The 14,911-nt window shown below is 46.5% G+C and overlaps 1 protein-coding gene across 1 annotated transcript in view; it reads left to right on the forward strand.

Annotated features, from left to right (window-relative positions):
• Positions 1-14,911, forward strand: part of SLC35F3 (solute carrier family 35 member F3) — a 132,449-nt gene that overhangs the window by 8,413 nt on the left and 109,125 nt on the right. The window contains exon 2 of the mRNA XM_027962132.3: positions 14,430-14,754. Coding sequence (XP_027817933.1) covers positions 14,430-14,754 — 325 coding nt within the window. The remainder of the gene's footprint in view (positions 1-14,429; positions 14,755-14,911) is intronic.

Consider the following 14,911-nt stretch of genomic DNA (forward strand, 5'->3'; position numbering starts at 1 on the left):
ACGTGTGCGTGTGTGTTTTTCAGGGGTGGGATTTGGCATCTGGGCAGGAAGAAGAAGAAAAGTTAAATGAGTACTTAGATTCTATGAATCTTCAGCAGCAGCAAAGCAATGGACTCCAGACAATAGCCCCCCGTGATGGGGGTACAGAAAGAGGTCTAGAAAGACCCCAAAGAGGAGTGTGCAAATTTCCAGCTTTGCCTGGAGCTGGCCTGGGTGTTTCCACAACAAAGCCTCTCTGCCTGGGATGTGCTCAGCCTATCACCCTCAGCCCAGGCAGAGGGGTGGAGCGAAGCCAACGAGGACTTTTGATACCTTAAGCTGACCGCACTTGGGTCCTTGAGCAAGCACCCTCAGTCCTGCCTTAGAGATGGACGTTATATGACTCTGCTGAGAACCAGATATTCTAGAAGACAGTGCTCTTTGTGCATCAAGATGAGTTGTGTAACCACCTAGGCCACCAGTTAAAATATCGCCCTGTCTCCCTGCGCCCCGTTGGAGGGGGAGACTCCATGTGCCCCTTCTTTCCTGGGGGGCTGCGCTACACACAGTCTGCCTTCCTGTAACCCCCGTCTCCCTGTGAGGCACGACAGCCTGACTCCCACCACACAGACTTGGGAGAAGAGGAGTGTGTACATAAGTTGGTATTTGTGTGTGGGTCCCAGCAGTGCAGGAGTATCCCCTGATCTTTCTGGGGTGAGTGCCTGCTGTGCTGTGAACAGAAGCATGATGTGCCTGGGCAGGCAGTGGAACTCTGGAGGCTAACAGGCCACGACTGGCAGGTGCGGGGATTAAAACTGATCCCTTCGAGCCCAGGTGTCTTCAGACCACGGATCCAAACAGGCCCTTGCTCCCCTCCCAAGGTGGCCTCTTCCCTCCCCCAAGGCGCTAGGGCATTATCTCAAGTTTACCCGTATCCACTCACCTTCTCAGAAGTCATGTTTGCTTTGAGCTGTGAACATTCCAGAATTATTTTAATTCCACTGCAAGAGGCAGTGTGGTTTGGATATTGGGAGATATTTGGGGACCTCTAAGGATGTGAGGAGTGGGGCAGAAAAGCCAGTCTGTTCTCAGAGGTGGTGATGATGGCCAGGGAGCAGGCCAGATTTGGGGCTGATTCAGACCAGCACTGCGGCCAGGTGGAACTTCCAGTGAAGTTCCTTCTGCCAACTGGCTCCACCTCCTTTTAAAAAGCAGCCTTCCTTCACCTCCCAATTCTGTATCCACACCAGGGAAATAATTTTGTTTTTTAAAAACAACTTTGCAGATGCCATGTTGTCATCCATCTCTGCATGTTAATCTCCAGGAATTACAGTAAGTTCAGTTCAGTCGCTCAGTCGTGTCCGACTCTTTGCCACCCCATGAATCGCAGCACGCCAGGCCTCCCTGTCCATCACCAACTCCCGGAGTTCACTCAGACTCACATCCATCGAGTCCGTGATGCCATCCAGCCATCTCATCCTCTGTCATCCCCTTTACCTCCTGCCCCCAATCCCTCCCAGCATCAGAGTCTTTTCCAATGAGTCAACTCTTCGCATGAGGTGGCCAAAGTACTGGAGTTTCAGCTTCAGCATCATTCCTTCCAAAGAAATCCCAGGGCTGATCTCCTTCAGAATGGACTGGTTGGATCTCCTTGCAGTCCAAGGGACTCTCAAGAGTCTTCTCTGACACCACAGTTCAAAAGCATCAATTCTTCGGCGCTTAGCTTTCTTCACAGTCCAACTCTCGCATCCATACATGACCACTGGAAAAACCATAGCCTTGACTAGACGGACCTTTGTTGGCAAAATAATGTCTCTGCTTTTGAATATGCTATCTAGGTTGGTCATAACTTTTCTTCCAAGGAGTAAGCGTCTTTTAATTTCATGGCTGCAGTCACCATCTGAAGTGATTTTGGAGCCCCCAGAAATAAAGTCTGACACTGTTTCCACTGTTTCCCCATTTATTTGCCATGAAGTGATGGGACCAGATGCCATGATCTTAGTTTTCTGAATGTTGAGCTTTAAGCCAACTTTTTCACTCTCTCACTTTCATCAAGAGGCTTTTTAGTTCCTCTTCACTTTCTGCCGTAAGACTGGTGTCATCTGCATATCTGAGGTTATTGAGATTTCTCCTGGCAATTTTGATTCCAGCTTGTGCTTCTTCCAGCCCAGCATTTCTCATGATGTACTGTGCATGTAAGTTAAATAAGCAGGGTGACAATATACAGCCTTGACGTACTCCTTTTCCTGTTTGGAACCAGTCTGTTGTGCCATGTCCAGTTCTAACTGTTGCTTCCTGACCTGCATACAGATTTCTCAAGGGCAGGGCAGGTGGTCTGGTATTCCCATCTCTTTCAGAATTTTCCACAGTTTATTGTGATCCACACAATCAAAGGCTTTGGCATAGTCAATAAAGCAGAAATGGATGTTTTTCTGGAACTCTCTAGCTTTTTCCATGATCCAGTGGATATTGGCAATTTGATCTCTGGTTCCTCTGCCTTTTCTAAAACCAGCTTGAACATCTGGAAGTTCACGGTTCATGTACTGCTGAAGCCTGGCTTGGAGAATTTTGAGCATTACTTTACTAGCATGTGAGATGAGTGCAACTGTGTGGTAGTTTGAGAATTCTTTGGCATTGCCTTTCTTTGGGATTGGAATGAAAACTGCCCTTTTCCAGTCCTGTGGCCACTGATGAGTTTTCCAAATTTGCTGGCATATTGAGTGCAGCACTTTCACAGCATCATCTTTCAGGATTTGAAATAGCTCAACTGGAATTCCATCACCTCCACTAGTTTTGTTCATAGTGATGCTTTCTAAGGCCCGCTAGACATTGAATTACAGCAAAGGCTTAAGCAATTCAGAGAAGTACCTGGTATTTCTAATGTAGTCATCCATGACAGTTATTTCTTTCTTTTTTAAAAAAAATAAATCTTGTATTTTAGAATTGTTGTTGTTTAGTCGCTAAGTCATGTCTGACTCTTTTGCGACCCCATGGACTATAGCCTGCTAGGCTCCTCTCTCCAGGGATTTTTCAGGCAAGAACACTGGAGTGGGTTTCCATTTCCTTCTCCAGGAGACCTTCCCAACCCAGGGATCAAACACATGTCTCCTGCATTGCAGGTGGATTTTTTACCACTGAGCCACCAGGGATGCCCTATTTTAGAATAGTTTAGATTTACAGAAAAGTTGCAGAGATAGTACAGAGAGTTCTTAAATACTTCACATCCAATTTCTTCTATTATTAACATCTTCTATTGGTATGGTACATTTATCACAATTAATGAGCTAACATTGGTGTGTTATTATTAACTAAAATTCATTTTTATTCAGATTTCTTTGGTTCTTACCTCCCATCTTTTTCTGTTCTAGGATGCTGTCTAGCATGCCATATCACATGCCTCCTCAGTCTTCTCTTGGTTACGATGTGGCGGCATTTCTTCTAAGAGGTTATCACAATAAATACTCATCCACAACTTGTCACCACTTCCTGCACAGGGACAGTGCTCGGTCTATGCCTCACACCTTCACAAACACAGTGCACTCCCTGCTGTAACACGGTCAGGCCAGTCTGCTCAGGCTGCCATGACAAAGTGCCACCGCCTGGATGATTTCATAGACTATTTTCTCACTGTTCTGCAGGCTGGAAGTCCAAGACCAGTTTCAGTTTTAGTTCAGTCACTCAGTCGTGTCCGACTCTTTGCAACCCCATGGACCACAGCACACCAGGCCTCCCTGTCCATCACCAACTCCCAGAGTCTACCCAAACCCATGTCCATTGAGTCGGTGATGCCATCCAACCATCTCATCCTCTGTCGTCCCCTTCTCCTCCCGCCTTCAATCTTTCCCAGCATCAGGGTCTTTTCTAATGAGTCGATTTTTGCATCAGCTGGCCAAAGTATTGGAGTTTCAGCTTCAACATCAGTCCTTCCAGTGAACACCCAGGACTGATCTCCTTTAGGATGGACTGGTTAGATCTCCTTGCAGTCCATGGGACTCTCAAGAGTCTTCTCCAACACCACAGTTCAAAAGCATCGATTCTTTGGCGCTCAGCTTTCTTCACAGTCCAACTCTCACATCCATACATGACCACCGGAAAAACCGTAGCCTTGACTAGACAGAACTTTGTTGGCAAAGTAATGTCTCTGCTTTTCAATATGCTGTCTAGGTTGGAGAAGGAAATGGCAACCCACTCCAGTGTTCTTGCCTGGAGAATCCCAGAGACGGGGGAGCCTGGTGGGCTGTCATCTCTGGGGTTGCACAGAGTCGGACATGACTGAAGTGACTTAGCAGGTTGGTCATAAGTTTCCTTCCAAGCAGTAAGCGTCTTTTAATTTCATGGCTGCAATCACCAAGATCAAGTTGTAGGCCAAGTTGGCTTCTGGTGGAGGAGCTCTTCCTGGCTTATAGACAGCCACTTCTTTGCTGAGTCCTCATGCAGCTCCTCTCTATATGCACAGGAAGAGCTCCCTGCTGTCTCTCTTCCCATAATGCCACCAACCCTATCAGATCAGGGCCCACCCTTATGACCTTAGAGGCTTCAACTGCAAATGCAGCCGTTGGAGGTTACAGTCGTAATGTATAAATTGAAGGAGGACATAGACATTCAGCTCACAAAAGTCTTCATTTCATATTGGTGAACCCCAACCCAGAGTTCCATACACACTCAGGATGCTCCGAATTTAAAAATAGAGTCTGTCCTTTTGAAAACTTGAAGCCCCTCTTTAGTCATAGGCAGATGTGACCAGGGTGGTCAGCACCGATCACTTCCAAAGGGAAGAATAAGGAGGCTGTCCATTCCTCTGGATGCTTTGGGGCCAGATGGATGCTTGGAACTGCATTCAGCCCCTCACTACTCTGTGACCTTGGGAGACTAACTGTGAGGCCCTCAGCTGTCCCACAAAGGAAAAAAATATTTTGCCAACATTAAGGCAAGTTTTGGAAAAAGCTGTGTAATCTCCTGGCAGAGCGCATATACACTTGTGTTTAACTGTCACTTGGGGAATTCCCTAGGGGTCCAGTGGTTAGGACTTCATGTTTTCACTGCCAAGGACCTGGGTTCAATTCCCTGGTTGGGGAACTAAGATCCTGCAAGCAGTGCAATTGCATGACCACTCAGTCTGAAATAAATTTGAAAACAAAAACAAAAACAACTCATCACCTGCCCTTTGCTTCCCCGTGCCCTCTTCTTCTCCCTTACTCAGGGCCAGCTTTAATTATCTGTGGAGTCCATCTTTCCTGGGGCCCTTTGCCAGACAGGAGTGTGACTGATCCTTCATCATGCATGAATAATGGGAATACTTTCTGACCCAAAGGCCAGGAATACAAACAGAAGTTTGACAAGTGCAGGATATGTGACATCAGGATTGCTTTGGGGACACCCAGGGCCTGGGGTGGCTTTACACATGTGGCAGCCTTTTCTTCCCTTCCCGCGAAACCATGTCTTAAAAGAAACAGTCACACGTAAATTCACTGAGCAAGTATTTAATGAGCAGATGAAGTAAACAAAACCTGAACTGCATTTTTGGGAGATGAATTACACTTGCAAATGGCCATAAACAAAAGCTTTCTTCCAAGCTCCTGATTTTATAAAAGCGGTTTCTTTGGGTAACCAGGCCCTGAAAGGATATATGTGTCAGTGATCAGCAAATGGGGAAATCGCTCATCAAGCCCTATTCCCAGGGCAATCCAGAAAAAGAAAAGGGTGGGGGCTCTGTTCCCAGAGCAGCCATCAATTGTGTCTTGTGTGGGTCAGTTGGAGACATTGACCCATCTACGACGTGGATACTGTAAACCCCAACACTTGGACAGACAAGCTCCCCTAGGAAAGGGTGTGTGTCTACCTTTTGCCTCACAGCTAGCTAGCAGCAGCTAAGTTGCTTCAGTCGTGTCTGACTCTGTGCGACCCCATAGACGGCAGCCCACCAGGCTCCCCCGTCCCTTGGATTCTCTAGGCAAGATCACTGGAGTGTGTTGCCATTTCCTTCTCCAATGCATGAAAGTGAAAAGTGAAAGGGAAGTCGCTCAGTCTCGTCCAACCCTTAGCAACCCCATGGACTGCAGCCTACCAGGCTCCTCCGTCCACGGGAGTTTCCAGGCAAGAGTACTGGAATGGGTTGCCATTGCCTTCTCCTTATGCCTTACAGTACGTGTCAATAAATTGGCTAAAACTTGAGTCCATCTAACAGAAACAAAAACATATCTGTACAAAGACTTAAAGTAAGTCCCCAACATACAAACAAGTTCTGTTCTGAGAGCGTGTTCTTAAGTCTGATTTTTTCCTAAGTTCAACAAAGTAAGCCCAGGTACCCAACTAACATAATCTGCTATATTATACTGTACTGTAATAGGCTTACAATACTTTTCACACAAACAATACATAAAAACAAACAAAACATTTTAACTTTGCAGCACAGTACCCTGAAAAGCACAGTAGTACAGTATAACAGCTGGCATACAGGGTCTGGCATCAAGTGAACAGGCAAGAGTTACTGCCTGGAGGAGGGGGTGGAGATGGGAGACGGTGGAGCTGAAGGATCATCAGCAGTAGGAGACGGGGGGCAAGCTGCAGTGTTCTCACTCCTGACATTGATGGAACACACGTTCACATCTTTGAAAGTTTACAACTTGCAGGTTCATTGTAGGGGACTTACTGTATATATGAGTGTTCATAGCAGCGTAATTCACAGTAGCCAAAGAACTGGAAACTGTACCCTTGTCCATCAACTGATAACTGGATAAGCAAAATTTAGACGAGCCATATGCCCTACTATCCAGCTATAAAAAGAATGAACTCCTGCCGCATGCCAGAAGTGCCATGGAGGAACCTCAGATACATTATGCTGAGTGAAAAGGTGCAAAAGCTGACAAATTTATATGAAAAAACCAGAGTAGGCAAATCTCTAGTGATAGAAGATTTGTGGTTGCCTGGGATGGGGGCAGGGGCCTGGGGAGTGACTTCAGAGCACACACGAGGACCCATTTTGAGATGGTGGAAGTATTCTAAGACTGGATGGGGTGATAGATTCACGATTCTGTAGATTTACTAAGAATTGTGAATTGCACTTCTGAAACAAGTGAATTTTGCAGTTAGGAAAATTAGTCCTCAAAAAAAAAGCTTTGAAAAATTAACCATGTAGGTCTTACTGATGGAGGTGTCATGGGCGGTCTCTTCTCCTGTTCTCTTCAGGATGATAACCCCTCCACTTCCAGGAGGCTGGGACCAGGCCAGCCTGTGGGTTATCCTTGAGCCCAGCTCTGAGTCCCTTATCCCTAAGACAGTGACTCTTGCACTTTCTAAGTGCAGAACTTCCTGGCTACTTCTTCAGAGAAACAGTCAACAAGCATCTGCTTTTTCTAGGGGACCTCAGAAAAGAAGTATTTGTGTTCTGCCTCTCTCTTTTTGGCTGTGCTGGGTCTTTGTTACAGCGCATGGACATTTCTCTAGTTGTAGAACACGGACTCTAGAGCCCGCGGGCTCAGTAGTTGTCAAGCAGAAGGCCAGTGGGATCTTAGTCCCCTGACCAGGGATTGAACCCACATCCCCTACATTGGAAGGTGGATTCTTAACCACTGCACCACTAGAGAAGTCACCGTTTGTGTTCTCTCAGAGGCTTGGAGGAGCCATTTTATGGGAATTTGAACTCGACAGTGAGTGATTTTCCAATTGTTCTTGCTTTCTTGTTGGAGAAATGACTTTCACTAACTAAACCCATAAAGGCCCTCAATTCATAATTTTCTCAGCAAAAAACAATAGACACCTCATGGGACAGAGGACTTGCCTAGGTCCCAGAATGAGTTAGCCACTGAACCAGACCTCCAAGAGTTTCCTTCTGCTAGGTAGGAACACAGCCTCTAGGCACTGCTTGAGTGAAGAGTGCAAATTTTTCTAGATCCCTTTTAAGAGAGAAGTATCAGATGTGATTTTGCAGGTAGGACTAATGTATGGTTCCAGCAAATTGCATGACATGGAACACTGGCTCAAACAGTAAAGAGCCCACCTGCAATGCAGGAGACCTGGGTTCAGTCCGTGAGTTGAGAAGATCCCCTGGAGAAGGGACTGGCAACCCACTCTGTTAATTGATTATAATATATAATATTATAATAATTATTGGCTTCCCAGGTGATGTTAGTGGTAAAGAACCTACCTATTAGTGCAGGAGACTGAAGAGACATGGGTTCGACCCCTGGGTCAGGGAGACCCCTGGAGGAGGGCATGGCAACCCACTCCGGGATTCTTACCTAGAGAATCCCATGGACAGAGGGGCCTGAAAGGCTACGGTCTGTAGCATCACAAAGAGGCAGACACAACTGAAGCAAGTTAGCATGGATGAACACAGCTCAGGATGGAAGTTTACACACAGGTATGGTTATATCTTAGCGTGCCGTGGAATATGCATTGTGTGTAGGAGAACACTCTTCCTACACACACAGGTACTTTTCTCCAAAATGCTCAGTGGAAGCAGCTCCAGGGATGGTAATTGGGAAACGCCCACCTGTCCCCCAGCTGTTTGGAGTGAATCAAGTGGTGTACACAGGACGTGTAGAGACAACACAGCCAAAGGGTGATGCATGACGCCACAAAGACCACATCTGTCAGTACAACCATGCGGTCAGAATATATCATCTCCTTTGCACTGAGCCCAGAACCCTTGGCTCAAGTGCAAGGTTAGGATGGGCAACTCAAGATCATAAACAGAGGGCTTGTTAGTGGGAAGGGGGTCTTGGCGAGTGAGGATGACATAAAGAGTATTTTAGTTGGGTCGTCACGGTCAGAGGAGCTGAGATGGGACGCAGCATGAGGCTCAATCAGCCCTGATTTCTTTGTGACACTCTGCAGTGCCTCTTTCAGGGGTGATAAGGAGTGACCACAAATGCTTGGTTACTTGTGTTGCTGTGACCACGAAGGCACTGGTACGGAGGAGTCGCTTGTAATTTAGGAGGGGAGAGAAAATAAACCAGAATTTCTTGCACAGGAGTATACAAGAGGATTTTGAAAGGGGCAACTGGCCCCCTCGGTGTCATTCTTCCTTTCTGAAATCTGGCATCAGTTGGACAGCTGCTGAAAATGACCTTGAGAACGGTAGCATGGGATGGGACGTGTTTGCTGCCTTTCAGATATGGGAGCATAAACACATCTGCTGACCAAATTCATTATGTCATTCTATTTTTATTCTTTAATTTTATCTGTTTGTTATGGACACTGGGGCATGTATAATGTATGTTTACTTCCTAGAAAAAGCAAGTTCCAAAATCTGAATTTGCTAACGTCTCTTCTGCTAGCCTGGCAACTTCTCCTGCTGTGTATCTGGCCAGAGCAAGACTGGGCATTGCAGTGGCGCAAGGCAGTGGGGGGTTTCAGAGCTCACCATCTTCCTCACCACTCTTGGGGCAGACCAGGTCCTGATCCTGATCTTCACTTCTCTTGTCCTTCATCCTGTCTATCCTGCAATACCCAAGCCAAGCTTCTGCCTCCTCTGATCTTGCTGGGATCACGGCCACACTGGTGTCACTGTCTTCAGAGTTTGCCTCGCAGTCAAAATTTCTCCATTCGTAATTGTTCTGTAGTTCTTTCATAGATCTCTTTTGTCACTCCCAGATAGACTGTAAGTTCCTGAAGAGCAGGATGCAGCCACGTTTTATATTTATTTATTGACCGCCAAAGTTCTTGGCACAGGGCGGACGCTTCATCGTAACTTCCTAGCAGATTGAAACACTCCTAGGATGTTGCAGTATATGCAGCCCTGTGAGATTTAGAAACACGTGCTCTTATGCATCCGGTTAGATGACTGCTGGCCAAAAATACAGTAGAACCCCAGTTTTGTTGTGTGTGAATGTGTGTGTGTTGTGCAAAGATACAAATTTTGCTGGGGAAAATGCGGCAAAATGTCCAGTGATATCTCTAGGTACTAAGATTCGAATATGCAGTGCACTGTTTTTGTTTATACTATGAAATACTTTTGTAATGATTCTGTAAAGAATATTTTTAGTTTACAGGAGGTAGGTCTAGTTTAAAAGAAGTATTAGGAATGAGTGAGGTAATGAAATTGGTGAGTGATTTATCACTATATGAGACTCTAGGCCATGAAATGGAAAGTTTGCAATGCATTGGATTTGAGTCCCTCTCATTCTTTATGGTCTATTCCAGTGTTTCCAAAAGTACGTTCTAGGGGACCCCAGTCCTACCACAGGTATTATGTTGAAATAATATGGGAAGCATTCTGCAGCTGCCTTTTGGAAATCCACTACGTCTATTAGTCATGTAGCAAAAGAATCTGCTTCCCAAACTTCTGATCCTGGGATCCTTCTTTCTGATAATACTGTACCTGTTAATTGCATTATACTTAGGGAAACATAGTTCTATCTTATTGTTTAATAATAGAGTGCAGAATGTCTTTATTTTGCTTGTGTATTATCAATATGCCCTGGTCAAATGAGCCAAGAGGTTAAAAAGTTGGATATAATTTCTTTAATCCAAATATATAAAGACATTTAAATAGTCCAGTCTTTTAAAAGAGAGATTTAATTTTACACTTTTTATGAGCTCAATTTGTTTTGTTTGTTTGGCTGTTTGTTTTTTTTTTCCCCCCTTGCGGCATGTGGGATCTTTCCCATCCAGGGATTGAACCTGCATCTTGTCCACTGGAAGGCAGAATCTTACCCACTGGACCACCAGGAAGTCCTAACAGTACAATATGACATGATTTGGTGATTTTTCCCTCATTGTAACACTGCATAGCATCAGTCATCGCTTCATTCTTCAAGTTTTCAAACTTAATTGGCAAAACTGGATGAACATGTTAGGAGCCTGAATGTTTTTGCAGCCTCCTCTAGGTTCTATTCTTAAATGGCCAGTTAATACTGTGAAACTGCATTTCCTTTCTATGTGGACATTTTTCCTTTCATCTCCATAATTATCTTCTTGGTATGAGTTTCTGATAGTTGATGCTGGTGGTCAAGGTATCTCCCAGCCCTAACACTGCTTGAACACTCAGCAGTCACGGGTTGCAGAGGCTCACCCCAAATGTCAGGGAGTTAGTGTATACACTGAAACCTGTGTGCTTCTGTCTGAAAATGGAAGTTGTAAGGATTCACTGTGAACAAAGACACGATGACCTAGCGGAAGGGTATTAGGCAGAAGGAGAGGGATCTTCCTTGCTTTTGCGCCCTCTGCTTCTCCCCTCTCTGCAGCCCATGCCAGAAACACACAACTTGTTGGAAGCTCAGAGATGGTCAAGCATGTGGTTTTCCAAGTGCTTTCTGACTCAGATATATGCACACATGAAAAGGAAGAGGAGGAGGGAGAATAAATATTAAAAAAGCAGGCACAGAAGCACAATATGTTTACTAGATGGTGTCAAGGATTTGGGGTCAGTAAAAGACATTGTCTCTCCTTGGCCAGCCACAAAGGGTTTGGATTACCCTTGTCTAAAAGCGATATAACCCAGGACTTCCGTGGCAATCCAGTGATTGGACTCTGTGCTTTCACTGCTGAGGACCTGGATTCGATCTCTCGTCAGGAAATTAAGATCCCACAGGCTGCGTGGTGTGGCAAAAAAACACAAAAGAGAGATACAGCCAGACTTAGCAATTAATGCTAGGATTAGCTAACACCTATATAATAGGTCAGGAAGATCCCCAGGAGAAGGAAATGGCAGCCCACTCCAGTATTCTTGCCTGGGAAATCCCATGGATGGAGGAGCCTGGCAGGCTACAGTCCATGGGGGTCACAAAGAGTCGGACATGATTTAGCAACTAAATAATAACAACATATAATAGGCTACCTTGAATCAGGATTTTGCCTCATAGAATTATTATATTTCTGGGACTTTCCCTTGGTCCAGTGGCTAAGACATCACACTCCCAATTCAGGGACCTGGGTTCAATCCTTGCTGCTGCAACTAGAGATCTCACATGCTATGTTGAAAGCTACCAAGATCTTGAGTGCCACAACTAGGATCTGGCATGGCCAAATAAGTAAATAAATATTTTAAAAAGAATTATTATATTTCAGACAGTATAATATATAAAACTTGGTTTCATAGTATTCAGTTCAGTTCAGTTCAGTTGCTCAGTCGTGTCCGACTCTTTGCAACCCCATGAATCGCAGCACGCCAGGCCTCCCTGTCCATCACCAACTCCTGGAGTTCACTCAGACTCATGTCCATTGAGTCAGTGACGCCATCCAGCCATCTCATCCTCTGTCATCCCCTTCTCCTCCTGCCCCCAATCCCTCCCAGCATCAGAGTCTTTTCCAATGAGTCAACTCTTCGCATGAGGTGGCCAAAGTACTGGAGTTTCAGCTTTAGCAACATTCCTTCCAAAGAAATCCCAGGGTTGATCTCCTTTAGGATGGACTGGTTGGATCTCCTTGCAGTCCAAGCGACTCTCAAGAGTCTTCTCCAACACCACAGTTCAAAAGCATCAACTCTTTGGTGCTCAGCCTTCTTCACAGTCCAACTCTCACATCCATACATGACCACAGGAAAACCATAGCCTTGACTAGACGGACCCTAGTGGGCAAAGTAATGTCTCTGCTTTTGAATATGCTGTCTAGGTTGGTCATAACTTTCCTTCCAAGGAGTAAGCGTCTTTTAATTTCATGGCTGCAATCACCATCTGCTGTGATTTTGGAGCCCCCAAAAATAAAGTCTGACATTGCTTCCACTGTTTCCCCATCTATTTCCCATGAAGTGATGGGACCAGATGCCATGATCTTCGTTTTCTGAATGTTGAGCCTTAAGCCAACTTTTTCACTCTCCACTTTCACTTTCATCAGGAGGCTTGTTAGTTCCTCTTCACTTTCTGCCATAAGGATGGTGTCATCTGTGTATCTGAGGTTATTGATATTTCTCCCGGCAATCTTGATTCCAGCTTGTGTTTCTTCCAGTCCAGCGTTTCTCATGATGTACTCTGCATAGAAGTTAAATAAGCAGGGTGACATAGTATTAGAGCTATTGAAATTGCAATTAAGTTTAAACAGCTTCCATAGAGTACCATTTGACCCCAATATACTTTGTACCCATCTCCTGTACCACTGCAGGGTCTGCCGTCTTTCAGCTGAGTGCCTGGCTGATCATATAAAAGGCAAGTAGGCCATCTCTTGGAAATTCGCCCCCACCCATGGTCACACCTTACACAAGTTACAGTTCTGTTTAAATTTCCAGCTGACTGACTTGCACACAATCATGAATGGAAACCAAACAGTGGAAGAGAATGCCTTTTCCATTTTCTCATGGTCTGTGGGAACAGTGCTGCTGCATAGCCACGCTCTGAGCTGCAGCCTGGCTTCCAGAAGTCACACGGTCCTCCAGCCGATCATCAGAGGGCTTTTAGAGCACCAGCTGCCAGAGGCTGTGGTTTTTAAGTAACACTTCACAGTGGGACTGACGGCCATCAGCTAGGAGTCAGTAAGAGCAAATAGAGGAGTAAAAGGGTTGTTGTTCAGTGTCTCCTGCTGTATCTCTTTGCGACCCCATGGACTGCAGCATGCCAGGCTTCCCTGTCCTTCACCATCTCCCAGAGTTTGCTCAAACTCATGTCCATTGAGTCAGTGATGCCATCCAACCATCTCATCCTCTTTCGTCCCCTTCTCCTCTTGCCCTCAGTCTTCCCTAGCATCAGGGTCTTTTCCAATGAGTGACAGATACCTATTTCTTTTTTTTTAGCCACACCCCACAGTCATGTGGGATCTTAGTTCTTGACCAGGGATCAAAGCCACATCCCCTACATTGGAAGGGCAGCGTCTTAGCCACTGGATCACCAGGGAGGTTCCAGGACAATCTGTTTTTGCTCTCCATGCATGCTTTGCTCTTGGCATCCATGCCCTTAAGTGCCAGGCAAGGAGGAGCTTCTGTCACTGTAACAGGAGCTTCTAGAGGTCAAGGCCTATGACCTTCTCAGGAGGGAATCCCTAGCCCCTAGCACTGCCCACCGCGGGAGTTGCACATCAATCCCTGTGAGCTGAAATACTAGTGAAATATTTGGAAAAATATTTCAGCCACTCTGGGTTCTGGAGAAATGTTTCCACTTCTCCAGACATGCACAGAGATCACCTGCTGAAATACACATTCTGATGCCAGGGTTCCTGAGATTCCGCATTGCCAGCAAGCTGGGGATGGTGCTGATGCTGCCAGCCCACTCCTGAACCATCTTTTGGGGTTCAAGCTTCTAGAGGATTCTAGAGGAGGAGTAGGACACGACTTGGCGATCAAACAATAGCAATTCTAGAGGACCAGAAAACCAGAGGCGATGTCTTCAAGTTTTGTTTCAGGAAGCTGTCTCCAGGCCCCCATTCCCCCCACCCGCCCCCCAACTCTCCTCCCCAGGGTGGCGATGACAATGGCGGTGGGGGAGTCACTTGCCCTCTTGGCATCCCTCCCACCCCAACCCCGTTCGGCCTGGCCGCATGAAGGTGTGGAGGCCCCAGTTAACCTCTCCCTTCTCTGCCACCAGGGGAGGAGCGCCCCCGGGACTCCCCGGGCCCGGCGGAGGCCCAGGCGCCGGCGGGGACCGAGGCCGGTGGGAGATCGAGCCGCCGCTGCTGGAGATGCTCCCGCGCGCAGCTCAAGAAGATCTGCTGGGGTGTGGCGGTGGTGCTGTGCGTGTGCGCCTCCTGGGCGGGTGCCACGCAGCTCGCCAAGCTGACCTTCAGAAAGTTCGATGCTCCCTTCACCCTGACGTGGTTTGCCACCAACTGGAACTTTTTATTCTTCCCCTTGTACTACGCGGGGCACATCTGCAAGTCAGCGGAGAAGCAGTCAGTGAAGCAGAGATACAGGTAGGCACCTCCCCTGGGATGCTGGCTCCGCAGGGGGCTGCTCTCCGGACGCTGATGCTGCTGGGTGGGTGATGAGATGGGCCAGCAGACACCGTAGGGAGAAGTCACCGTGTCACTCGTTGTCTTAGAGAGGTTCCAGGACCGGAATTCTTTCCTT

This window comes from Ovis aries, chromosome 25, assembly GCF_016772045.2.
Source record: "Ovis aries strain OAR_USU_Benz2616 breed Rambouillet chromosome 25, ARS-UI_Ramb_v3.0, whole genome shotgun sequence".
Lineage (NCBI taxonomy): Eukaryota > Metazoa > Chordata > Mammalia > Artiodactyla > Bovidae > Ovis > Ovis aries.